General features: G+C 32.9%; 1 protein-coding gene across 3 annotated transcripts in view; it reads right to left on the bottom strand.

The window, feature by feature from the left end:
- Radx (RPA1 related single stranded DNA binding protein, X-linked) overlaps positions 1-21,727 on the bottom strand; it is a 63,863-nt gene extending 42,136 nt beyond the window's left edge. For all 3 annotated transcript variants that reach the window (XM_077107311.1, XM_077107312.1, XM_077107313.1), the window contains exons 1-6: positions 21,085-21,727; positions 14,222-14,364; positions 9,790-9,982; positions 1,128-1,236; positions 833-924; positions 612-734 (exon numbers count right to left, since the gene is read on the bottom strand). In XM_077107311.1, the coding sequence (XP_076963426.1) occupies positions 612-734; positions 833-924; positions 1,128-1,236; positions 9,790-9,982; positions 14,222-14,364; positions 21,085-21,727 (1,303 nt within the window). The remainder of the gene's footprint in view (positions 1-611; positions 735-832; positions 925-1,127; positions 1,237-9,789; positions 9,983-14,221; positions 14,365-21,084) is intronic.
- Between the last annotated feature and the right edge of the window lie 5,146 nt (positions 21,728-26,873).

Below are 26,873 nucleotides of genomic sequence, written 5' to 3'. Positions count from 1 at the left end.
CATAGTCTGCCAATCATTTACCAATTAATGTCACATTAGTAAAGTCTTTGATTTTTTTGGTGGGATGGGGTATACCAGGGATTGAACTCAGGGGCACTCAGCCACTAAGCCACATCCCCATCCCTATTTTATATTTTATTTAGAGATAGGGTCTCACTGAGTTGCTTACCTCATAGCTTGTACTAAGTCTGGTTTTGAACTCATGATTCTCCTGCCTCAGCCCCCAATGCCACTGCAATTATAGGTGTATGACAACATGTCTGGCAAGTCTTTGATTTTTAATGGGTCTATTTAGTCAATTTCCAAATGGATACAAAAGAAGTTATATTTTTTATGTGTGAAATTCTAACAATGAAAATGGACAAGAGCACTGGATTCTCTGAAAATCTGATTTCAATTCTAATATAATTTTGAATAGACAAGCAGCAGGTAGTTAATATCTATAACACTAAATATGATATTAATATAGAAAAGATGTAAACATGCTGTCAGACTGCTTGAGATTGCTAACTCAATATCATGTCACTTCTGTATGTCAGCTTATTATACTATTTGAAAAGCAAACTCTCATTTCCCAAAATAAAAAGATAAAAATATTAAGAATTGAGTACTTGGGTAAATATTTTCAAAGATTTCTGGCTGAGATGTAGAAAACAGTTCCACTATAAACGGTTGCTCTGACGTTCCATCAGCAATGTGAATCCAGCGATATGACCAAAAGTCTTCACGGTTTTCTATATGGATAGAATATTAAAATAAATGAAGGTAACTGATTTATGCATTTGAAAACAAGACTGAAATACTTTTTATCATTTTCAAATTTAATGCTTACCTTTCTTTTTTGACCGTTGCACCCTTCCTACAAAAGCTAACATGCCAATAACATCACAGATATGATTTTCTGGCATATCATCCAGTTCTGATCTAAAAAAAATCAAAATTATTAAATAGATATTATATATTAAAATAGTAAAAAAACATCATATAGTAATGCCTATGAAAATGTATATGTTAATAATTGCTAAAGCAAATTCTAGATAGATTTTAAGCAAATTATATTGCATTACTTTTCAGTAACTAATGTTCGAAAATTAATATTGAAGACATTTTACAAGAAACTGTTTTACCTTGTGATAAATCTGTGGTTTAATTTTGGCAATCTCCATTCTGGTTTCACCTGCTTTTCTGGAATTATAATTATATTAGTTGGAGGATCTCGAAGATTGAGGCAGATTTCTGAAAAGCAAATATATTACTTTAATATTTAATATATACTAAAGAATATGTATGTATATAAATTACACAGCAAAAACATAGAGTATGCACTTTTGATCTGACAACTAAAATAGTAGACCAGTATTAATGGTCTCGTCCACGTCCATTAAACATTCACTTATCTTCCCACCAAAGCTTAACCATATCTTTGTTTTTGATAATTTCCTTAAGTTAAGAAAAGTTTTCTCTTATGACTTTTTGCCTAAACAAAATACTGCTTGGCTTTGCTTTTGAATGTAGTATTCTGGGGTTATATTTCACTTAACATTATATCACTAAAGTTTATACACGTAGCTATATGTAATTGGGATTTTAAAAATTTCCATGGCTGAATAATGTTCTGGTGTTATAAAATACTATAATTTATCTAGCCATTACTGTATTGATAGATACCTGGATTATTTCCATGTTTTTCTTATTACAAACAAGGTTGTTATACATACTTTTATATATATATCTTCCTGTGCACACAGGCAAGAGATTCTAAGTTAGTACCCCTAGAATTGAAATCCCTGAGTTGTATTATGTATAAATATTCAACTCTACAGGATAAGCCCAAATTATTTTAAGTAATGAACATACTTACAGTAGCAATATGTAAATTCCTACTGATACACATTCTCTCCAAATTCTGTTATAGCCAAATTTCTTACTTATTGTCAACCTGGTGATGTAACAGTTTGTTGTGATACTGGTCTGCACTTCCGTTATGTTAATTATTTTGAACAATATTTAATATACTTACAGTTCACCTATGCATCTTCTTTTTAAAATGGCTGTGTATTTTGTCATTTTTTAATGTTGTATTACCTTTTTCTGTTTGTAACTGTTTATATATTGGTTATTAATTCTGTTGATCTTGAGCTTACACCTATTTTGTTACTCGTTTTTTAAAAATTCTTTTTATGGTGTCTTTTAATGGGTGCATATCACACTTTTAATGCAGTTATGGTTATTAATATTTTTAATGTTACTACTTCTTATATCTTCTCTAAGAAATCCTGTCTCATCCCAAGGTCAAACTCCAGGTTAACTTTCTATAAATTCTCCTGTTAAGTTTTAAAAGTTTTGCCTTTCACATTTAAGCATTTTCTATACCTGGATTGATTTATATAATGGGATGAATAGTGCCTCTTTCCTTGATGCTCTATATGACACATTTACATCAAAATTCTATGTATAGGGCTTTATGTTGGCTCTATATTTGGACACACAGGTAAATTTGTCCATATATATATTTTTTTACCAGTACCACATTATTTTAAACACTATGGCTTTATAATTTTTGATATTTATAGGACAAGTCATCACTCTCTTTATTCCCCTATTCTTCAGAAGTGTTTTGACTATTCTTGGCAGTTAATGTGCATCTACATGAATTTTAGAATCAGTTTGTTAGTTCTAGGAAAAAACCCTGATGGAATAACTTTAAAGCTATATAGATCAATTTGAGGGGACTTTATATAGTGATGAAACGGAGGATGACCTCCTACCTGTGAATATAGGATACTTCTTCATTTATTTAGGGCTTTCTTAATGTCTTTCAATAATCTCTAATAATCATCTCCAAAGAGGTTTTACATATCTTCTGCTAGATTTATTTTTAGATACATTATACCATAAAATTGTTGACCCCATAAATAATATTTTCTAAATTACAATTTCTAACTCTTTAGTATTGAAATTTACAAAATTAGTTGACTTGTAAAGTTATGCTATAGTTAAACTTGAAAATATATTATTATTTTTAACGCTTTGGATTTTCTGTGTAGAAATACTTTTAACTTGTACATAATGAGTGTTTTGTAGTTTTTAAATCCTTATATCTTTTTTAAAAATATTTTTTAAGTTGTAGTTGGACACAATATCTTTATTTTATTTACTTATTTTTATGTGGTGCTGAGGATCAAACCCAGTGCTTTGCACATGCTAGGCAAGGATGCTACCGCTGAGCCACAACACCAGTCCCTAAATCTTTGTATCTTTAATGCATTTTTGTCTTCTAACACTGGCTAGGACTGCCAGTGCAACATTAACCAATTTTGTCCCATCATTCCAGGTGTGGAACTCTATAAAAACTTAAATATAGTATATGGTATATAGTTATATATACTATATGATTATTATATATCATATCATTAATCATACCATGATGATAATTACATTATATTATAGTATAATATTAATATTATAATACATAAGCTTTATATTGTTATTTCCAAGTTATTTAACACACCTGTGTCAATTTTGCTAAAATATTCACAGAATTGAAAATTTGGGACTTAATGGGTTAAGTAGAAACATTAATGGGAGGTATATATGCTCTTCATTAAAATTTTTTTAAAATATTAATTTTACACATTAAATGGATTCATAGTGATATTTCCATACATGCATACAGCAAGCATTGATCAAACCATTCACCCTTTTCCACCCTCACTTCTTCCCCTACCCAGTCCCTAGTAATCACTAGTCTACTTTGAGGTTGACTTTTTTTCTTTTCTCTTTTCTTCCCATTCTTCCCCTTCCCCTTCTACTTTTTAGTTTGTACTTATGAGACAGAATATGCAATAATTATCTTTCTATGTCTGGCTTATTTCCCTTAACATGATGCTCTCTAGTTCCATCTATTTTCCTACAAATGACAAGATTTCATTTTTTTGGCGAAATAATACTCCATTGCATATATACACCATATTTTTTGTAATTCATTCATTCATTGATGGGCACCTAGGCTGATTCCATATCTTAGCTATTGTGAATAGCCTTGATAAACATGTATATGGGAGATCTCCTCTGAGGACAGACTTCATTTCCTTCAGATATATACTTAGGAATGGCATAGCTGAATCATATGGTAGTTTAATCTTTAAAGGATTAATCTTTATGAGGAATCTCCATCCTGTTTTCCATATGGCTGAACTAATTTACATTCCCTTCAACAGTGTATTGGAGTTCTTTTTTCTCTACATCCTTTCCATCAATTGTTATTTTCTTATTTTATAAAGGAGTATTGTAAACTTGTCCCATTATAACGGTGTTGGTTGTTTTATTTTGATATTGTAAATACCTTTTGTCAGGTTAAGAATGGTTCCCTTCTCTTTCTATTTTCTATTTTTTATCTTTATTTTTATTTTTATGTGGTGCTGAGGATCGAACCCAGTACCTCATGCATGCTAGGCAAGCACTCTACCTAAGCCACAACTCCAGCCCTCTATTTTCCTATTTAAAATGAAGAATGGTTTTAAAATGCCTTTTGTGTATCTCTTAGGATGATAATTATTTTCAATCTGTTAATGTGATAGGTGATACAGATTTTCATATGTAAAATCAACTATTGGGAAAAATATAACTTGGTCACATTGCATGATTTTTCTATAAACAAACAAATTGAGTTCGATAATATTCTATTCAAAATATTTGTATATGTGTTCATGGCTGAAGCTGGCCTATAATTTTCTGGTTTCACACTATTCTTGTTCATTTTTTATTATTATAGGTATATTGGTGTTAAAGAATGAGTTAGAATCAGTTTACTTTATCTGGAATTGTTTGGAAGGATATATTCCTTGAATGTGGTAGACTGTCTCCATGAAATGATGTGTACCTGATATTTTCCTTGTGAGAAGACTTTAAATATGTTTCAATTCATTTAATAGTTATAAAGTCATTTGGGCTTTCTAATTCTTATTTATCTCAACTAATTAAATTTTTCTAAGAATTTGCTATGTTGGAAACAATTAACAGGATGAAGACACCTGATTTCTATTTCTAGTCATGTGATTAGAAAAATTCATTTTACCTTTATGATATTCAATCTATTCATACAGAAGCAAATAAAGCTTATATTACATAATAGCACCTTGTACCTAGAAAATAGTTTGCATTTTACAAATTTGCTTTTTATACTCATATTCTTACTGGATTACATTCAAGTTTCCTCACAGCCTCTAAAATGCTAGGATTCCTAATTAAATAAATAATCTCCTCCCTCAAACCAAAAATATTTGATACTATCATCTCAATATCTATTATTCAATATAGTTTGGAAATCCCAAGATCTTAAATAGTTTATTATTGGGTATGCCATCTGAATATTATTTTATAAAAGACAGATAGAATAATGTATAAAAAATACAGTGCTACAACCAGCAAATAAATGATTTTGCAATAGAATTTTCATTTTTATATGTTTTCATTTATTTCAACTTTTAAAACAGTTACACCATGGGCTCGGGTTGTAGCTCATTGGTATAGTGCTTGTTTAGCAAGTTACAGGCACTGGGTTCAATCCTCAGCACCATATAAAAAGAAGAATAAATAAAATAAAGGCATTGTGTCCATTTACAACTGAAAATAAAAAATTACATCATAGTTTCTCTAACTTAGTGCTACATGTATAAATATGAAAAATAAGCCAAGATAAATTACCATAATAGTTTGTTTTCTAATATAAAAGCCTAGAAGATTGTGATGGTACCTAAGTCCCCTATTTCCTACTAACCAACGCTACCCTGATTGCATACTATTTCTCATTCACATTGCTCATAACATTTAAACAACCATGTATTTTTCCTAACTTTTGCTTACAGTTTCTCCTACCCAATCCATTCTACTCATTTGCCCATTCCTTCTTCTACTACGTTTCATTCATTTCTTCTCTTCTTGTCTATCACATCTTTATCTGTTTATTGTCATTAATGTTTCTTTGTACTTTAATTTGTTTATTGTACATAACTGCTCCCCATTAACTAATTTTGAAGGGTAGAACTGCAGATTACTTTTTCCCTCCTGTGCCTAGTGTGGTTTACAGAAATGCCTTTTTTCCCCCTCTATAAGATCATTCATCAGTTTGAGATAGGTAATTTTTAAAGATCATAAATTCATAGTTCTCAACCCTGGATGTATTATTAGAATCAGCTATGGGTTTCATTTTTTATATTTATATTTTTATTTATTTTTTTTTCTGTTATTAGGAATTGAACCCAGGGCCTCATGCATGCTAGGCAAGCACTCTGTCACAGAGCTACACCACCAGTGTTTTTATTTTTTATTTTGAGACAGGGTCACACTAATTGTTCAGACTCACCTTGAACTTGTGATCTTCTTGCCTCAGCTTCCCAAAGACCTGAGATTACAGGCACCACTGTACACCACTGTGCCTGGTTGCTGAGGAATTTTTAAGACATACAAACGCCTTAGTCTCCTTCTTAGAATAATTAAATTAATTGGGAGTGCCAATGGTTCTTCAAAGCTCCCCAAGCAATTCAAACGTATAGCCAATGTTCAGATCTACTTATATATGTAGGCTATGTAAACTACAGATTACAGGTGGCTTTTTTTGTAAATAAGGTTTTATTACAACACAATAATGTTCATATGCTTATATATCATATATGTTTGTCTTCACTCTACAAAGGAAAAGCTGAGTAGCTGCAATGGAGACCATATAGCTTGCGATGTTTAATGTATTATCTGAAACTTTACAGAAACAGTTTGTTGACCCCTGATAGAGAAGGAACTCTGTTACTTATCAAGAAAATATGGGAGAAAATTAATGACTAACATTAATAAGCAGTAAAACTGTTTTAAACACTAAAAGGCATGTTTTAAAAATATTTTGTTTGGTTTGAATATAAGATGTCCCCCAATCTCATATTGAATATAAGATGTCCCCCAATCTCAGCTGTAATTCGGAGCTGAAATTTAAATTATGAAAACTGTAACCCAATCAGTGAATTAATATATTCAATAAATTAACAATGTGAGTGGAATAACTGGGTTTTAAAACTAAGCATGTGGGGCATGGGTGGAGGATGCAGTAACTGGAGTGTGCCCTAGGTGGGTTTAATCTTCTTTGGGGCCTCCTCCTCCCCTGACCTCTGTTTCCTGGCTACCTTGAGGTAAGCAGCTTTCCTCTGCTCCATCTCACCTTGGGCCCAGAATAATGGAGTCAGTCAGCCATGAACTATACTTCTGAAACCATGAGAAACTTTTGCTCCTCTAAGTTGTTCTCATCAAGTATCTTGGTCACAGCAACAAAAGTTGACAAACACATACTTTCATCAAGGTTATTGTTTTAAAAATAATTTATATATCTGCAATTATTTATTTGAAAGCATAGTTTTACATATCTTAAAGAGAAGATTTCCATTATGAAAATCTGCCCCCATGATTCTATATAACAATAGTAGCAGCAGTGTTTGGTTTGGTTTCAATGTTAATTTTTTTAGTGGTTGATTATGTACTGACTATACGATGTCTATTGCCCTACTTTTCATACATTTTTAAGGTTTAGAAGCAGCTATTAGTTAGTACCAGACATGTTAGACCTTGTCCACAGGCATATAAAAACTATTGTTTGAATTAACTCTCTTTATCCAGAAAACTATTTATCTAGTAGAAATATATAGGCTAGATATCATGAGAACTAAGATTTGATTTTCATTGTTCCAGTGATTTTTAAAAGTCATTGACAAAGTCACTTACCTTATCTGTTATTAATAAATAATGTCTCAATCCTTACTAAAGGAATTTTGTCACCTGGATATGCCTGGTTGTGTAATATAATAATGTGTATTTGGAGCTGGGTGTGGTGGTGCCTGCCTGTAATCCCACTGATTTGGGAGGCCGAGGCAGGAGGATTACAAATTCAAGGCTATTGTCAACAATTTGATGAGACCCTAAGCTACTTAGTGAGACCCTGTCTCAAAATAAAATATAAAAAGGACTGGGGTTGTAGCTCAGTGGTACAGTGCCTCTGGGTTCAATCCCTAGTACTAGAAAAAAAAATCATGCTGTGAATTAGCTTCCTCTTGCTCACTTTTACTATATTTTCTCAAGTAAATCACAATATTTCTATCAATTTAATTTCTTATCTTTCTATAGTAAACTCTAATTAGTCAAAGGACTAAGCATAAATTACTTAGGTAATAACTTCTTCATTTAGCAAGACAGGCCAATGTCTGAAAAATACTTAAGTTTTAAATAAAAATCAGGTGGCACATGCCTGTAATCCCAGCAGCTCAGGAGGCTGAGGCAGGAGGATCATGAGATCAAAGTCAGCCTCAGCAACAGCAAGGCAATAAGCAACTCAGTGAGACCCTGTCTCTAAATAAAAATATATATGTATATATAAGAAAGGGCTGGAGATATGGCTCAGTGGTCGAGTGCCCCTGAGTTCAATCCCTAGTACCCTGAAAAAAATCATATGAGGTTTTCCAAATAAACACACATTTAAGAAAACAATGAATAATTGATATACCTGAGCAATATCTTGGTAATTAATTTTAATGGATTAGCTGAAGAATAGATATTATATAGAAGTAAAGATTCAGAATAAAACTATTATAAGATAAAAACAATCTTATTGAGGGATGCTATCTATAATTCTGAAAAAGGAAACTAAAAATTACATCCAAATCTAACAGTAATCATTTAAATTATTAATTCTAGGCTGGGTGCGGTGGCACAAGCCTATAATCCCAGTAGCTAAGGAGACTGAGGTAGGAGGACTTCCAAGTTCAAAGCCAGTTTCAGCAACTTAGTGAGGCCATAAGCAATTTAGAGATATAATGTCTCAAAATAAAACATAAAACGGACTGGAATGTGGTTAAATTTTTAAACACTAGTACAAAAAAAATTACATTAATTCTAATGCTTCTAAAATACTTAAGATTTTTAGATATCAAAACTTTGATATCAATACTAATTTGAAAAGCCCTTTAAAGATTGCAATTGCAAAATCTGAACATTGACTAAATATTAGAAATACTGTATCAATTTAAAATTTCCTGATTTTTGTAACTGTATTGTGATTATTTAATAAAATATTCTTTTTCTTCAGAAATATACACTGAAATACTAGTGATAGGCTTTCAAATAGATCACATCCTTTCAAATAGTTCATAGGGAAATATATAATGTAAAGAGAGAGAATGTTAAAGCAAAGGTAAACAATTGCCTAATGTTAACAATTGTTTAATGTGGGTTAAGGGAATATAAGTTCTTACTATTCTTTGAACTTGAAATAATCACAAAATATAAACTTAACAATAGCCCTTTCAAGATAACACCTAGTAGTAACTTTAAAATATATTCAAGTTATTAACTTAATATTATAGAACAAAACCAAAATTTAGTAGACTAAAGGAGAAGGGCACAGTGGTACATGCCTGTAATCCCAGCAACTTAGGAGGCTGAGGCAGGAGGATCAAAAATTCAAAGCCAGTCTCAGCAAGAGTGAGGTGCTAAACAACTCAGTGAGACACTGTCTCTAAATAAAATACAAAATAGGGCTGGGAATATGGCTCAGTGTTTGAGTGCCCCTGAGTTCAATTCCCGGTACTGCCCCCCAAAACAAAACACAACAAAAAACCAAATAGATAAAGGAATTTGAAAATTTGTTAGATTCTAACAACTTCAGTGTTTTTATGGTCCTTTGCCTGATATGATACTTTGCAAATTTTTATAAGCAAAATAACCATAATACAATAAACTGATTGAATACTTAACCCATTGTAGAAATTAGTTTGATCTGTGGATCCACAGGGAGAGGCTGTATTCTGAATGGATAGCTCTTTTTAACAGAATAATCTTGAAGTAGAAGAACTAATCCAACACGCAAACTTTTATACCACTCAGGACATAGGGCATTCCACATAATCACTGACACTGTGCCTGAACTGTCAGCAACTTCCAAAAAGGTCTAGGAAAAAAAAAGCAAAAGCATATATTTTATATATATATATATATAATTTATTTATTTTTATTCATATGGATGATATATAGCATATTGTCTGTGAAAATATAGACCTATGGAAAATAATATTAAGATTTTAATTTTTTATTATTAATGATTCTGTTGCCAACTCTGCTAATAATGGTAATCTACAGGAGAGATTAGTATAAGAGGCTTGGAAGTCACAGATGTGCTATTAACTCACTCTTTGATTGTGAACTATGAAGCATAGTCTAAATCTTATTTATATTTGGTTCTCTCATAATTTTTAACACAGTGCCTTAAACGTAGTAACCACCTAATATCTTTGCAAATGAATCAGACCACCCAAACTTGGAAATTTTAAATGAAGATCTTGATACAATTCTTGATTATTTAAACTGTGAGAGGGCCTTGATATTTATATTATAGAACTTCAGACATGTCACTAATTGGACACAATGTTCTGATTATATTAATTTATTTAGACTGGTATTTGAGGCTTTACTATAAATTACATGGGAATTATTTGTGAGTTACTACGTGAAAACTTATTGGAGCAGAAAAAGGCAGTATAGTTAAAATAGAGAAATCTGTTGTAGTAAAAAATATATTTTTTCAATTTTAAAATATAATGACAATGTTAGTCCCATAAAAAGGCAGTGTTTCAAGTGTTTTTGATAATAGTTTCTTCTTTTTTGAATTTACTCATATTTCATTCAAGGTAAGTTGGGAAATTAATCAGTGGTCACTCTGAAGTATTTCAGTTCATTTTGGTGCTTGAATATATAATTAAATTTTTGAAACAGTGAGGTAGTCAAATACCACCAACGTCCCTCTGGAACATCCTCATAAGGTGGTGCTTCCTAGACTCCAAATTTCTTCTTAAATGATGATTTTACATTCTCATATCCCTTTTCATACTGATGACTATACATTTTGAGTAATCTATCTTTTTATTAACTAAACTTGCACTGAGTTTGTATGATACTCCAGACATTGTTAGGCACTGGGATGAAGAGGTGAATCATCATCCCTAATAATAATAGCCAAAATAGATATAGTACTTACTTACAGGCATGTAAGTCCTTTACCTATATTCACTAATTCAAACCTTGCATCAACTCTGGAAGGAAAGTACAATCAATATCCCCATTTTACAGATGAGTAAACTATAACATTGCTAACATCATAAAGTTAAGGAGTGGTAAACAAAATGAAGCTTCCAATCAGATCATATGACTACAGGGTAAATATTCTTAAGCATAATACCACACTGCCTCCCTATAGTCAGAGAACTTGCACAAGAGTAAACTTGGCGAATCTACTAAAAATATACATAACTGAGTTATGCATGTTCTGATAGACAAATATAAGGCCATACAGTAGAAAGGAGTTGATTTTTCTTAGTAAATATGCATATGGTTGTGCAGTAAAAGGCTTAAAGTAGAGGTCAGTATTGAACTGAATGTTAGAGTTGGCTTTGTCAACCTGATGAGAGCTGAGAGGAAGAACATGCCCGGAAGAAAGAACAACATGAAGAGGCATGAAAGGAAGAAAACAACTGGTTACCTTTGAGAAATTTTTAGTAGGGCAATTTGGCTAGCATAAGGCATGAAAAGCTCAGGAGGAGTTGAGTCTGGAGAAGCAAGCAGGGACTAGTTGAGGGAGACAGAGGAGATAAGACAATGGAAAAAGTGGGGAGGAAAATTCAAGGAGGAAAGTATTTAGAGAATGAGGAAGCAAAACCTATAGGAAAATCACTGAATAGTTTTATTATATCACATAACAGAATTTGTAAATTATGAAAAATGTTGAATGAAGAATTTTGGTGATATGAGAAAATAAGAAAATGTTAAATGATACAGAATTCTATGTACACTTGTACACCATGGTTTCCATTTTGTAAGATAATTTAATGTGCTATATGACATGGTCACATGCAACATATAATATACAGGCACATATGTGCTATATATGATATACATGATATGATAGATATGCATATATTGAATATGTAGATATATGTATATTATGTATATGCATAATTTACATACATACAAGAAAGGGAATAAAGCCGACCAAGTTGACAGTGGTTTTCTTTGAGTCATAGATAATACTATTCTCTTTATAAAGGTGTCTACATTTTCCAAATTCCTCCCAGTAAGTATGCATAATTTTTATAATAAAAGCTTAATAAAACACCTAAAATGGTTCTTGATTAACATGAGAAACTACAGTATACTAGTAAATAAAACAATCAAACAGAACACAAATATATCAAGAAAATAGTTCTGATCAGCATTACATGGCACAGAGAGTCAAGATAATAGAAAAGTATGAGATTAGAAGGTCATTCATGAATAACAAGCTAAAGAAAAAGCCAATGTGGGCTGAGGCTGTAGCTTAGTGGCAGAGCGCTCGCCCAGCATGTGTGAGGCACTGGTTTCAATCCTCATCACTACATAAAAATAAAAAATAAATAAAGGCATTCTGTTCATCTACAACTACAAAAAATTTTTTTAAAAAGCCAATGTAATTGTTTTCTTTTGTTTTTACATTTCATTGACATTTACTAATAAATTTGAATTCATGTATTACATATAATCCACTTACCCCACCATATGTAAAATATTTATAAAACATTTATATTTAGAGACAAATAAAAATGATACTGTCAACACCATGAAAAGACAAACTTGAAACAATTCAGGTTCTATAGCAGTTCAATGAGTGAATAAGTTGGGTACAACAGAGCCCCAGACAGCAGCACAGCAACATATGTTCAACAGACTGAGGCAAAGAAATGGTTAAAAAAAGAAAGAAACAAAAACATTTAACATAATCCTAATGGAATAACAATGGTAACAATAAGTTCCTAAAAATTCAAAAGAAATACAATCAAGCAAAACAAGGACTCTTGAGAAATACATGGTGAAATTATTAGGAACAAAAAAGTCACAGAACTCTTACCATCTCTGTATACAGAAGTAACATGATATCAGTGAGACACACCAGAACTGCCAACAACCCATGTTTTTCTAAATGGGGACTTTATGGGTGTTTAGATTCTTCTTATTTAAACATAGCATTGCTTTACTGGTAGAATTACCTTGGCTTCTTCAGGGCATATCACCCCATCCACTCACATATTCAACAATATATTGAAAATCTTAAATCACAAGATAGAAATTTTAAATACTTGGACAAACTGTATTTGTATGGCACCATATAATTGTTTTACCATAACCCATGCATTGAGCTGTCAGGGAAAGGCTATTACCTAGCTACCACTTTTAGTTACAGTAACTTTATTATTTTTTATTTGTTCTTTTTTATTTACACATGACAGTAGAGCTAATTCTGACATATTTATACAAACATGGAGTACATCCTATTCTAATTAAGATTCCAGTCTTGTGGATGTACACAATATTGAGATTCACTGTGGTGTATTCATGTATGTATATAGGAAAGTTATGTCCGATTCATTCCACTGTCGTTCTATTCCTATCCCCCTCCCTTCCCTTCATTCACCTTTGTCTAATCCACTGAACTTCTATTCTTCCCCTCTCTCCCTCCCCTTGTTGTGTGTTAGCATCCACATATCAAAAAGAACATGTGACCTTTGTTTTTTGGGGATTTAGCTAATGTAATTGTGTTGAGAAGTAAACGGGAGGCCAGCAAGTGAAAACATCCAGTGTAGACTACTACTTTAAGAACCTTGCCTGAAGAAGAAAGAGGGAATAGAGAAGCCATAAGGTCAAGGGAGATTTTTTTCTCTTTATATTTTTTAAATGTGATATTACAGTATGTTTATATGGTGGTATGAAAAACACAGTAGAGAAGAAAAATTTGGAGACAAAGAAAAAGATGTGAAGGAGATCAGCTGTATGTATGAAGGAACTAAAGAGCACCAATATAGAAAGAATTTATTTTCTTTTTTATTTTTTGTAATGCTGGGGATTAAACTCATGCCCCACAAATGCCAGGCAAGTGCTGTACTACTGAGCTATATCCCCAGCCCCCAAGAATTTCTTTCTATAAATTACAAAGAAAAATACTCTGCAATGCATATATATATATATATATATATATATATATATATATATATATATAAACTTTGGAATATTATCTAAACTAGTATTTTATCCTACATAGAGTCAGCTATATAAGTTATAATGTATAAATGTAGATTCATATATATTATCTTGTCATTACTTGTACCTGGTAAGGTTCAATCATCTTTTTATCAGGTTTTCCATAGTATCGTAGTTTTGATTTATGCAAGATCCTCACAAGCAAGGCAGGAAAATTCCTTCTGTTAGCCCAGGTCATTTCAAGATGAGAAAGGGAAATGATTCTGGTATCTAGAATATAAAAAAGAGAAAAACTTTTTCTACTTAATATGTCATGGTAACTTTCAAGATCTATTTTAATGTTTAAAGATAGTAATAAATCACACCAAATGTAATTTCTTGCCAACTAAGACAGTCTATATACTTATATATACTTCTACATGAACTATGCCTCATTCCTAATAAAAGCATATGTATGTATATACATATATATGCTTTATATATATGCCATATATATATGTGTATATGTGTGTGTGTGTGTGTGTGTGTGTATTACTATATGTCAAGAATATAGGTGAATACCTATATAAACTAATGCAGTATTTCATCTAGATTGCCCTCCACCTTACCAAATCATTTGATTACTGCCTGGAAAATTTAGATCTTACCTTACCTCTTAATTATTTTCCCATTATTAGGCACTTGTTTAACATATAGGCTTTTTCATGGCATTTGCAGGGAAATGGATGGCATTAGAGCAGATTATGCTAAGTGAAGCTAGCCAATCCCTAAAAAACAAATGCCAATGTCTTCTTTGATATAAGGAGGGCAACTAAGAACAGGGAGGAAGAGCATGAGAAGAAGATTATCATTAAACAGGGACGAGAGGTGGGAGGGAAAGGGAAAGAGAAGGGAAATTGCATGGAAATGGAAGGAGACCCTCACTGTTATACAAAATTACATATAAGAGGAAGTGAGGGGAAAGGGAAAAAAACAAGAGAGAGAAATGAATTACAGTAGATGGGATAGAGAGAGAAGATGGGAGGGGAGGGGAGGGGAGGGGGGATAGTAGAGGATAGGAAAGGCAGCAGAATACAACAGACACTAGTATGGCATTATGTAAAAATGTGGATGTGTAACCGATGTGATTCTGCAATCTGTATATGGGGTAAAAATGGGAGTTCATAACCCACTTGAATCAAATGCATGAAATATGATATGTCAAGAGCTTTGTAATGTTTTGAACAACTAATAATAAAAAAGAAGAAAAAACATATAGGTTTTTTTTTAATGATATATTTCTGTAGTGTTCTCACCTCAGTTTCATATAAAGAGGTATCATCTTCCCCGAACATGTCAGATATGGTTGTGTATCAGTGCCTTTTACTTGCTGTTCTCTGGATCTGGACTATCTTCCTCTTAGATATCCAAGTGTCTTCCTCCCATCCCTCTTCAAGTTTACTTAAAGGTCACTTTCCCAGTGATGTTATCCCCAACCACCCTATTGAAAAGTAACCTCTTTACTTTACCCTGTCCCAGAGAGAGCTTATTATCTTTCATATGCCATATAATTTGAAACATTTTAATCTCCAAGCCTGCTTAAGGATAAAAACTACTTAAAAGCTATTCATCATCTTAAAGGATTAACTCATACTTTTGATTTATCCTCCCTTGGGTTAAGAAGGGTTCCATCTGCAGTTTTCTCCCAATTTTACTCTCACAGACCATAGTCCCGACTTTTAAAATCTGAATTTGCAAGAGTTCCAATATTTTCAGTTTGTTAAGGCATCCTCCTTTTCCATCTTTTTTCACATAATATATTACCTAGTCAACGTTTTGGCATAAAAATCATACCTGTAATTTATTTTTACTAAGAGTTTTAATGGTATGCTATAATTATGCTTATACCATAAAACACAGAGATTTTTCAATATTACTAGGATACCTTGTGTAACTTTCTCACTAGATTTTCCCAAAACATTAGTAGCCCAGAATCATAGATCTGAATATTTGATCTAGTATAGCAAAGTGATTTCTTTTTTTTAACATGGTCAGACAAATCATGGATCAGTTTTGAATTATCTAGAACATACACATAACACTCTTGATCAATGAAGGCAGATATGACTACTTTATCGACTGAAATAAATTCAAGAGCTACATGGTTTTGCAAAAAAACAGAGTTTTAAGAGCTACTGTTCTGCCACAATTAGGTCCAGACAGTTAGCTGCAATCAAACATCTATCAGCTCAATTCACATTTTTCCAAGTCTGGTTTTCAACTCACAAATTTAACAGAATATACATACTTCTCAAATTCAAAAAGGAACTACAATCTATTTACAGAGAATGAGGAATACCTGCAAATTCACAGCAATAAGTGTGTACATTATCAAAAAAGAAAGAATAAAAATAAAAGGTATACAATAAGTTAGAAAATAAGCAATGGAAGAGTGATTCTAAAACTTTTTGGTCCTGGGACCCCTTTACATTCTTACAAAGTATTTAATATCTTGAAGAGATTGATTTTGTTTATTTGGGTTGTATCTATCAAAATTTATTGTGTTATAAATAAAAATAAAAAAGAAATTTTAAAATCATCAACTTAAAAATAGTAATAGACCTAAGATATAATTATAATTTGAGAAATGACCATATTTTCCAAAATAAGTATAGTTAGAAGAGTAGTATTGTTTTCCAATTCTGCAAGTATCATTAGTATCTAGCTTATTAAAAAACAGCTAGATTCTCATGTCTTCTTTGGCATTCAGTCTGCTTCAATGTCACATGTCAGGCAGCCTCTGGAAAACTTCATGGTGCAGTTGTGAGAGAATAAGAGTGGGAAAAGGTAAGTAAAGCCTTAGTATTATTATTAAAATAGTTTGACCTCAAAAATCCCTTAAAATGTATTGAGTACACCAGTAGTGATACTTTAAAAATTATTGCAGAAGAATAAATTTAAGGGATGCAGTAAGGAATAAAGATAAAACCTGAAAATAATGAATTAGAGAACACTATGCCACAATAAACAAAAAGAAAACAGTAGTACTAATAAATCAAATCATCTGGAAAAACTAATGAAAAGGTAAATTTCTGGCAATTCCAATCATGAAAAACAATACAAAATATAATATTCAGAATGTGCTAAAACTTACACACAATGAAAAAATTGTTAAAAGAGTATTATGTATGATTCTATATAAATAAATTTGTAAGTATAAGTGAAATAGGTAATCTTCTAGGAAAATGCAAATTACCGGTATTATTGTAAAAAGAAGAAAACCAGGACAGGTCATTAATCATGGAAGTAAATGAAAAATGTGGAAAAGGAAACAGTGGCCTCAAAATGGCAGCAAGTTCACATGGATTTTAACACATTTAAGGAATAGCTCTGTCCCTGAGCCACAAATTGCTTCAGTGCCCAGTGAAATATACTAATTATACCTATTCATTTATAAACTTAGAATAATGCTGAAAAATTTCAATAGAAGTAGTACAAAAGAGAAAAATTATTAATCAAAATAATTTGTGATGGTAAAATCTTAAATCACGTTCTAATCTACTGTAGCAGCTTGCCAAGGGACAAATGTGCCAGGACTAATTAGAGTCCTAAACTTCTTTTCTTGTTCAGGAGGGGAATAGCATAAATTATGAAGACACACATGGACATGTAAGTTTGAATAGTTGAGTATTCATGACTAGAAAAAAAGTACTAGAAGAAAAAAATTATCCTGCAAAAGTCAAAAAAATAACCACAACCTAGTAGGGATTTGAAAGTGACTCAACATCAGCAAATCCATCAATGCAATTTATTTCATTCATTTCGTTATTCAAAAAGCACTTACTTAATGCCTACTGTGTGCCAAACATTGTTCTAAGTATAAGGGTTATGTCTCACAATGGTGAAAAAAGTTACAAATCTTATGAACAGTTCAGAAGAGAAAAAAACAAAGAAAATATTTTCAGAGTGTTATGACTCAATGAAAGGCATTTGCAGGGTGCTATAATAAAAATAAACAGGTAGGGAAAACTTACTTAGATATACTTTTCTAGAATGTTTTATACATTTGAGTTGAAACCTGGGAATGGGAAGAAGCTATTCTGAAAGGGGAAAAAGCAGGTGCAAAGTACCTGAGGCAGGCAAAAGGCTGGAAGTTTGGGGATCAAAAGGCTGGTATTGCTAGAACAAAATGAAGAAAAGAAGGGGTTAGAGACGAGGTTAGAGAGGTGAGTAAAGGGATTCTGTATGGCAGGATCAACAAACACAGGTCCATAGCCAAATCATGCTGCTGCCTATTTTTGTAAAGGAACTTCTATTGGAACACAGACCCATTCATTTACACATTGTCTAGGCCTGCTTTAACTTATGATAGCAAAACTGAATAGTTTTGAAAATGACCATATGTCTTGCAAAGGTAAAAAGATTTATCATCTGACGTTTTACAGAAAATTTGCCAACCACTTCTGTAGGACCTTGTGGATCCTAGTGGGTAGTTTGAATTGCTGTGTAAATGCAATGGGCCACTGCAGAGATTTAAGCAGGCAATTGGCATGATCTAACCTCCATTTTAAAAAGCTGTCTTTGAGGTCACAATAGGAGTTACCTTTCAGTCACGGTACTGACTAGGAGAAGGCATGAGAGAATCTTTTGTGGTGCTTGCAATATTCTCTGTCTTGATGGTAGTGTAATGACACAGGTGTATATATAAGTAGAAATTTATCAAACTGTATTTTTAAGACTTTTTCATTTTACCATGTAAAGTTATACCTTAATAAGAGGTTTCAAAGGCACAAAAATATACAATAAACAAAGTTTAGAGAAAAATGGACAGAGTGTGAGAAAATAACTTGGAGTATATAGCAGACAAAAATTAATAACCATTAGCAAAGAAATTTTACTAATAAATAAAAAAGTCAAAAGATATCATTTTAAAATAGCAAGACATATGAAAATGAGCACTAATACATGTTAGTGAATATAAATTAGTACAAATTTTTCAGATGATTTGTCAATTTCCATTAAATTGATTCAAATATTTTTTACCCCAGAATTCCTCTTCTATGAATCCATCTATTTAATATAAATACTTGAATACAATCAATATGCATATAGCCTAACAATGTTCAACACTGTATCTAATATGGAAAAACTAAACACTGCCAAAGTTACAAATTAACATTCACATGGGCATGATTATAGAAATTACCGTATATCCATTCTATGGAATATTATATATACAAATATACATGAAAGATATCTAAGATAAAATAAGTGGAAATAGCAAATCATGCAATGCCATATAATTCATTATTCTTCAAGGGTGCACACAGAACCATAGACAGTTTGGAATTTTGAGAGAGAAGTTGAAGGTATAGGGGAAGGTTAAAGAGGTCTTTCATTGCACTCCAGAATTTTATGATTAACAATTTCAAACATAGCAAACCTGAAAGGATTTTTCAAAGAACAACAATAAACTCACTTCCTAGATTTTACCACCACCATTTTACTATACTTGGATCTTGCACTTTTAGCAGAACATACTTTTAAATGTATAGTTTTTTTTTAGCATAAGGACATTGCATTTTGTAATAAAACATGTTTTTGATAAATAAATAGATACTACTTTAATAATAACAACAAAAACCAAATATACAAATTTTTAACTCTTTTAAAAGCTAGAAATATATACATTTTAACTCTTTTTAACTCTTATAGGACACCAATGTTTCATTTTACATATTCAATTCTAAAAATAAAAATTATCAACGTTGAGAATAGTAATGCACTACTGTTTTATTCCATGCTTAAGATAAAATCAGTCTATTATTTACATCATTACCCTAAGTACACGTATGAAGACACAAATGGTGTGACTCTACTTTGTGTATAACCAGAGACATGAAATATTGTGCTCTATATATGTGCTAAAGATTTAGAATAAATAAATTAAAAATTAAAAAGTCAGTCCATTATTTCACTCCAGAAATAATTTTTAAAAATTTACTTATTTAAATCATCCTTGACTACAAATTTATATAACATTTTCTTTTTGCTTTATAACTGGATATGACTATAACTGTGTATTTTTCAATTAGTTATCCTTTCCGCTCTCATTTGTTACTGTTACAAATCACAGTAAGATGACCTGTGGTTTAGCAGTTTGATTAAAACATAAAAAAATACTGAAAATCAGTAAGTGTAGAAAATTATATTTCTCCTCCTAGTACTTTTTATTTAATTTTTTTGTATTTTATTCTCTTCCCATATGTGTTCATGCCCACAGTATTATCATTCCCCTTAATTCCATCTCATAAGAATAATAAAAGCATTTTAGAGCAGTTACTGATGAGGAGCTGGCATTTTCTGGGTAACTTCCCACTTCTGATACTGAAAAATTGAACTTCATAGGTCAGTAATGTTCATAATAAGTAATAAGAAACATGAAAAGGAGAATTCTGAGCCTTTCCACAAAATCATACCCTCAAAAAGTGATATTTAAATAACTGTTACAAGGATATAAAAGTGGCATTTTGATTAATGTAAACTATTAAGAAATAAATCATGGGACATCCTTTATGAATGAAGGTCAAAACCTGCAAACATGCAAATATTTACAACTTCCATGCAAAATTCAAATCTACATGCTCTTCAACCAATATAACATACTATTTCCACAAATGAAATGCAATGTGACTAAGCTTCATTCACCATAGCCAAATATATAACTAATGCAAGAGGAATACTGAGTTCCACATTAGTATCTTTGCTACACTGAATTTAAGATGTGTTGAGGCACTTCAGAATGGCCACTCTGCAATCAAACCGAGAGAGGGGCTGCACAAATTTCATTAAGAAAGCTTCTGTCACTCTTTCAAGAAAACTTGTTTGCTCCTACCCTTCACTTGTAATCAACAATACAAAAGCACCTTCATTTCTTTGCCTTTAGCGCAAGCTCCTGGAAAAAACAAAGCAACTTTTGGAAACCCTTTGCCGTTCCCTCCAATTACTTACTGTTAAAATTGTATTCCTCAGGTTGCTTGTCCGTTAACCAGATATCTCCATAAGGATCTTCATTATTCCACAGCGCCAGGTAATGACTCTTCCCTCCCCTTAAGGGTCTCTCGGGTTTCTCCTCATGTGCTCTATTTCTGAAAGGAGTTTCTAAAGAAATTGCGTCTAGGGTCTCCCCACAGTGGACATTATCTATGCACAGGATTCCCTGGCCTACCCTTTTCTCATTGTAAAGACACGAGACTCTGGAAATTTTCATTTCTATGCCAACTTTAAGAATATTCTGATATACAAGAGAGTTCAAGCTGGGGTCCAAGTAGCACTTCTCCTGGTACACCCCGTCTGAGATCGTCACATCATAGCAGTAAAGGGGAGGCTTGGGCACCGTGTCCCGTGGCTCATCCTCCAACAGGTACCTTTGGACAGCCAGGACAGTGACAGGCACCACCTCGGAGGGGGTGACCCACTGACGAGGTGAGCCAGTTATTTGCTCAAGAACCTTTTGGATCCAGGACCTGGGCCCCTGGGCACCAGCCCTTCGGATCACTCCTCCTGGGACCCCAGCCCGATCTCTCTGAAGGTTTGGCCAATCTAGCCCAGCGTGTGAGGGGCCAGCCTGAGGCTGACCTGACTCACCAGACATTGTGATATAACCTCGAACTCTCTGTACTCCTAAAAGCTAGTTTGCCGGGTTCAAAGCTGGGAGAAAAGAAACCGCGCGCTTTGGCGACGATCGCTACTCTGCCCCTGCTAACTGGCAAGTCTCCGCCCCGTAGCGAGGCTGCAAAGACGCTACGCCTGCGCGCGCTCCAGCTTTCCCGCCCCACCCCTCTCCCGACTTGCTTCTAATTCTGAGGCACTGTTACTAGGCAGTAGCACCAGCGGGTTACGTAGCAGGTCTTCCGACCTGGTGCCTGCCTGATTGTGGTCTCGGGGAGGAGTGGCCGAGGAGTAGGAGGTGGAAGCGATGTCATCAAGGTTCTCAAAGCTTATCCAGAGGGAGGGGAAAGAGAGCTCCTGGCTCCCACCAAAAGGAGAGTACAAGTGGCAATTGGAAAAGAAAGTGTAAGGAAGTAGGGTGCATGTAATCAAAACTCAGAGGTTTGGGGTTTGGAACTTGGGCCAAGAACAGAAAGTAATTTATCCTTGATTAATATACATGAATGCGATAACATGGGTCTCCTGTAGTATGAACAAAATCGGATAATGTATGCTTTCAGGACAGCCTTTAGGACAGTCTCTAGCGCGCGCGCGCACACACACACACACACACACACACACACAGAAGGAAAACAAAAAGTCCTCAATAAACATTAATTGCCACTGCTTTTATGATTAGCATAATTGTCTGTAGTAGCTTCTTGAGAGCAGGGTGGGTGAATTAGTGATTAAGTGCAAATTAAAACAGAAGATAGTAGAATTGACTTGATAGAATCACTTTTAGATTGTGCTTTCTTTCTTTCTATTTATTTATTTATTATTGAAAGGTGGACACAATATCTTGATTTTATTTTTATGTGCCGCTGAGGATAGAACCTAGTGCCTCATGCATGCTAGGTAAGTGCTCTACCACTGAGCCACAACCCCAGCCTACATTGTGCTTTCTTAAAATGCACTTATTTTTAATATAATAACTAGCCTAATATACAGATAAGCTACAGACTTTCAATACCTGCATTTCATTAGTACAGAGCATATATCAGGAATAAATTTGAAGTGAAAAAACTTATTAGAATAGCCAGAATTAAAAATATAAGGGCTCAGTGGTAGAGTGCTTGCCTTGCAAGTGTGAGGCAGTGGGTTTGATCCTCAGCACCACATAAACATAAACAAACAAAATAAAGCTATTGTCCATCTATAACTAATTTTTTAAAATATGATATTTATTAGATGTATCCAGAGGTGCTAATATTACACATAATGTAGTAATTGTCCTAAGAATATTTGAAAGGTTTTATGAGCTAATTTTGTTTATATTAGTTTCATTTTGCTATTTTATTTTATTATTCTTTATACACTGTTTATTAAGTCCTTACTATGAAACAGGTACTGGGGATAACTATGGTCAGGGTTTTATAGTCTAGCTTTTCACTGCTTGGGCTGCAGAACTCTGCCATTTTTAATATTTAATTATTTCACTCATTCTACATATATTTTTCTGAGCCGTGTACAGTTGGCTGTGGAGACAAAAAATCATAGTAAGGGGAAAAGGAGTGGAGGGACAGGAGTTAATATTTTAGAGTTTGATAGGGAAAGTTTCTTTAATAACATATTGAGTAGAAGAGACCTGCAGAAAGTGAGGGGGTGACCTATGTGGATATCTGGGGAAACACTTGAATCAGAGAGAACAGCAAGAGCAGATTCCATAAGAAACAGAAAATACGTTGGATATTTTCAAGGAAATGCAAAAGCAAGTGGGTTGTAGTGCAGGGGAGAAAGGAAGAGGGGTAGATGAAGTCAGATAGGTAGCTGGCCCAGAATGTTTTCCTTTTTTGAGCATAGGATTGACATTACACTTCAACTTGAGCTCCATTTCCTTCATAGCACCTCTCTGAACCAATTAAATCTAGAATGATCTTTCTCTTCTCAGTATTGCTTTGTATATATCATTCATTTAACATTCATCATCTAATAACTTTCCATTAAAAAACATGTTATATACAATGGAGATTTAATCAACCATAATGAAGAATGAAATTTTGTCATTTGCTGGTAAATGGATAAAACTGGAGAACATCATGCTAAGTGAAATAAGCCAGAATCAGAAAGTAAAGGGTTGAATGTTTTCCCTCATATGCAGAATCTAGAGAAAAATGAGGAAAATAAGTGCGTGTGAGAGAGAATCCCATGAAAATAGAAGGGAGATCAGTCAATGACAGAAAGGGATAGAAGGGGAGAGACTAGAAAAGAGGAACTGTGGTGGAATGAAATTGACTATTATGCTATGTACATATATGAATATACCATAGTGAATTTCAACATTATGTTTATCTATAAAGCACCAATTTAAAAAACCATAAATAAATTGAAGGAAAACAGCAGAGTACAGAAAGGGGAATGAGGGAGAGAGGATGAGAGAAAAAGAGGAAATACTAGGGACTGAAGTGGAACAAATTATATTCCACACATGTGTGATTATGTCAAAATGAACCCTAGGAATTGTAAAACTATACTGCACTAATAAAATACATTTTTAAAAAACCCTTTCAAATTATGTATTCTGTCTGATTAGGGCACTCTTTACATTTTTGGCTAGAAAATTAGTTGTTATAAGACTGTCTTGTGCACTATAAGATATTAAGAATTATTCATGGACTCTACCCAGCACATGACTATATTACCTACTTCCCCAGACTCCATTGTGACAATCAAGAATATCCCCAGTCATTGCCAAATGTCTCATGGGGTACAAAATATTCTTGGTTAGGTGGCATTGGAGTAACTAGATTTGAAGCTTTTTGAGAGCAAAACCTGATTTGTTCCTTTTTTATTTCCTATAGTTCTTTCACAGTTACTATGCATAAAAGGCATTTGACTATTTTAAATAAATGTAAAACACAATTATTACTACCTTTCTTCCCAAAGAAATATACAAGTGTGTCTTCCCATAAGCACACAAATGCAATAAACAAATATTTTAATTTATAAAGCATAAAATAAGTTCCCTCAACATAGGCACTTTGTGACTTTCACTGCTGAATCTCCAGTGGTAAAATCAGTATATAGCATAAAGTAGATGCTCAACAGTAATTGTTAAATGATTAAGTGAAATTGTGGATTTTTATTAGATTTACTGTAGGAGTCATTAAATATCAACCATCTATTATTTATCCTTTAAAAAGAACATAATCGAAGTATTTAAAATCTAATTCATCAGCATCTTTTGAACTATGTACTCTATGGAATTTATGCATAATAATACTGTATCATCACATTCTGGTTCCTCCAGCTAATTCATGAAAGATGGATTTTGATTGTAGTGCTTGGTAGTTGAAATTGGGAAGAAATAGCACCCATGTTTGTTTTTACACTATAACTCACAATAAAGATGTACATGACTAAGTGTACACTTTTGGAGTCTTTTGTATTACTCTGGCAATCTGCTGATAATGTGTGCCACACTAAGAATTTAGGTGTCTATTTGAGCATTTGTTACACTTACAGGAGTATGAATGCTCCCTGATGTGGTATTATTATACCTGTTTTAGGATCAGTTATAGTACACAATAACAGTAAGAGACTTTTAGAGTGACTTTTAGGGTAACCTTTAGGTTAGTTTTTCTACCTCATCTGGAAGTTTTGTTACAGTGCCCTCCAGAGGTTAAATTATAAAAGCAGACAAGGCTATAAAATGGATATGTTCTAAGTAAGATATTCAAAACACTTTAAATATTTCACAAAATGTATTTTGGTAGAACACCAAATTTGGTGCACATCGATTTATTCATCTTTAAAATTGTACTAATAAAAGTAGTCACATTTGTTGAAAATTAAGTTACTACATATAGGTAAAGTACTTAAAATAATGAATGGCACATACTAAAAATTCAATAAATGCTAGCTATTGTTGCTATTATTCAAAAGGAAGATAAAGGCATGACATAAAATCATAGAATACTACAACTATAGGAAGCCATTAGATACTCATTAGTTCAGTGTTCTTCAAACTGTGGATTGTGAAGCATTAATGAGGTTATGAAATTGATTTACTGGGTCACAACCAGCAATTAAAAATATGAAAAAGAATAGCACAGAAAATATCAAAGTGCATCACACATAGTAATTGTAAGAATTGCTTCATAAAATTTTTGTTTCAGATTTGTTGTCATGTATTTGAGTATACTGGGCTGTGCTGTAAAATGTATTTCTTAGATTAGGTTATGGCCAGAAATGTTTAAAAGTAGCTATTAAAATTCAACTTCCTTTTACTACAAATTAGAAAGTTCAGACTAACATGAACAAGATCACACAGTGATAAATAGAAGAGCATCAGAACTATAAGTCAAGATTCTTGGTTACCAAGCCTTAATAAAAAAAGGCTTTTTAATGGGTTGGGGTTGTAGCTCAGCAGTAGAGCACTTGCCTAGCACGGGTGAGGCACTGGGTTCAATCCTCAATACCACATTAAAAATAAATAAATAAAATATAGGTATTGTGTCCATAATATGTTTTTCAAGACCTTAAGTCTGATAAATCCTGCATTATTTACCAAATATATATGTGTGTGTGTGTGTGTGTGTGTGTGTGTGTATATATATATATATATATATATATATATATATATATATATATATATATATATAAAATTTAAAGAAACTTATTTTGATATATTCTATTATTCATTAACTATCCTTTCATTCATATCCCAGGTCAGGCAAATTAGCATCATTCCTTAGCCTTGGACATTGGAGGTACACTTGTAGGTGCATCAAATTTGTAAGATTATAAGAGTGTAGGTGGAGTTGTGGGGGAGGAGTAAAAAGAAGTGGCATGACTAGTTGGTGCTAAAAGGATGTGGAGAGTTCAGATGCTATCTCAAAGAGTGTTTAGGTAAGCTCTCCAAACATCACCACGGTAACAAGAGAGGGCCTGAGGGTGGCTGCCTGGCAACCAGAGCACTACAACCTCCAGCTCAGTGCTGCCCTTTTCCAACATCTTTCCCTTTTATGGTTGCTCTTGATGATTTTATTAACTAAATTGCCTCTATATACACAGATGGATTTGTATAGCTTTTAATACCACCTATTTCATTGGAATCAAGGATGTTCCTATGTTATCTTTCTCTCAGA

Source organism: Callospermophilus lateralis, chromosome X, assembly GCF_048772815.1.
Source record: "Callospermophilus lateralis isolate mCalLat2 chromosome X, mCalLat2.hap1, whole genome shotgun sequence".
NCBI lineage: Eukaryota > Metazoa > Chordata > Mammalia > Rodentia > Sciuridae > Callospermophilus > Callospermophilus lateralis.
The sequence above is the reverse complement of the archived record's forward strand: the minus strand, read 5'-3'. Positions and strand labels throughout refer to the sequence as shown.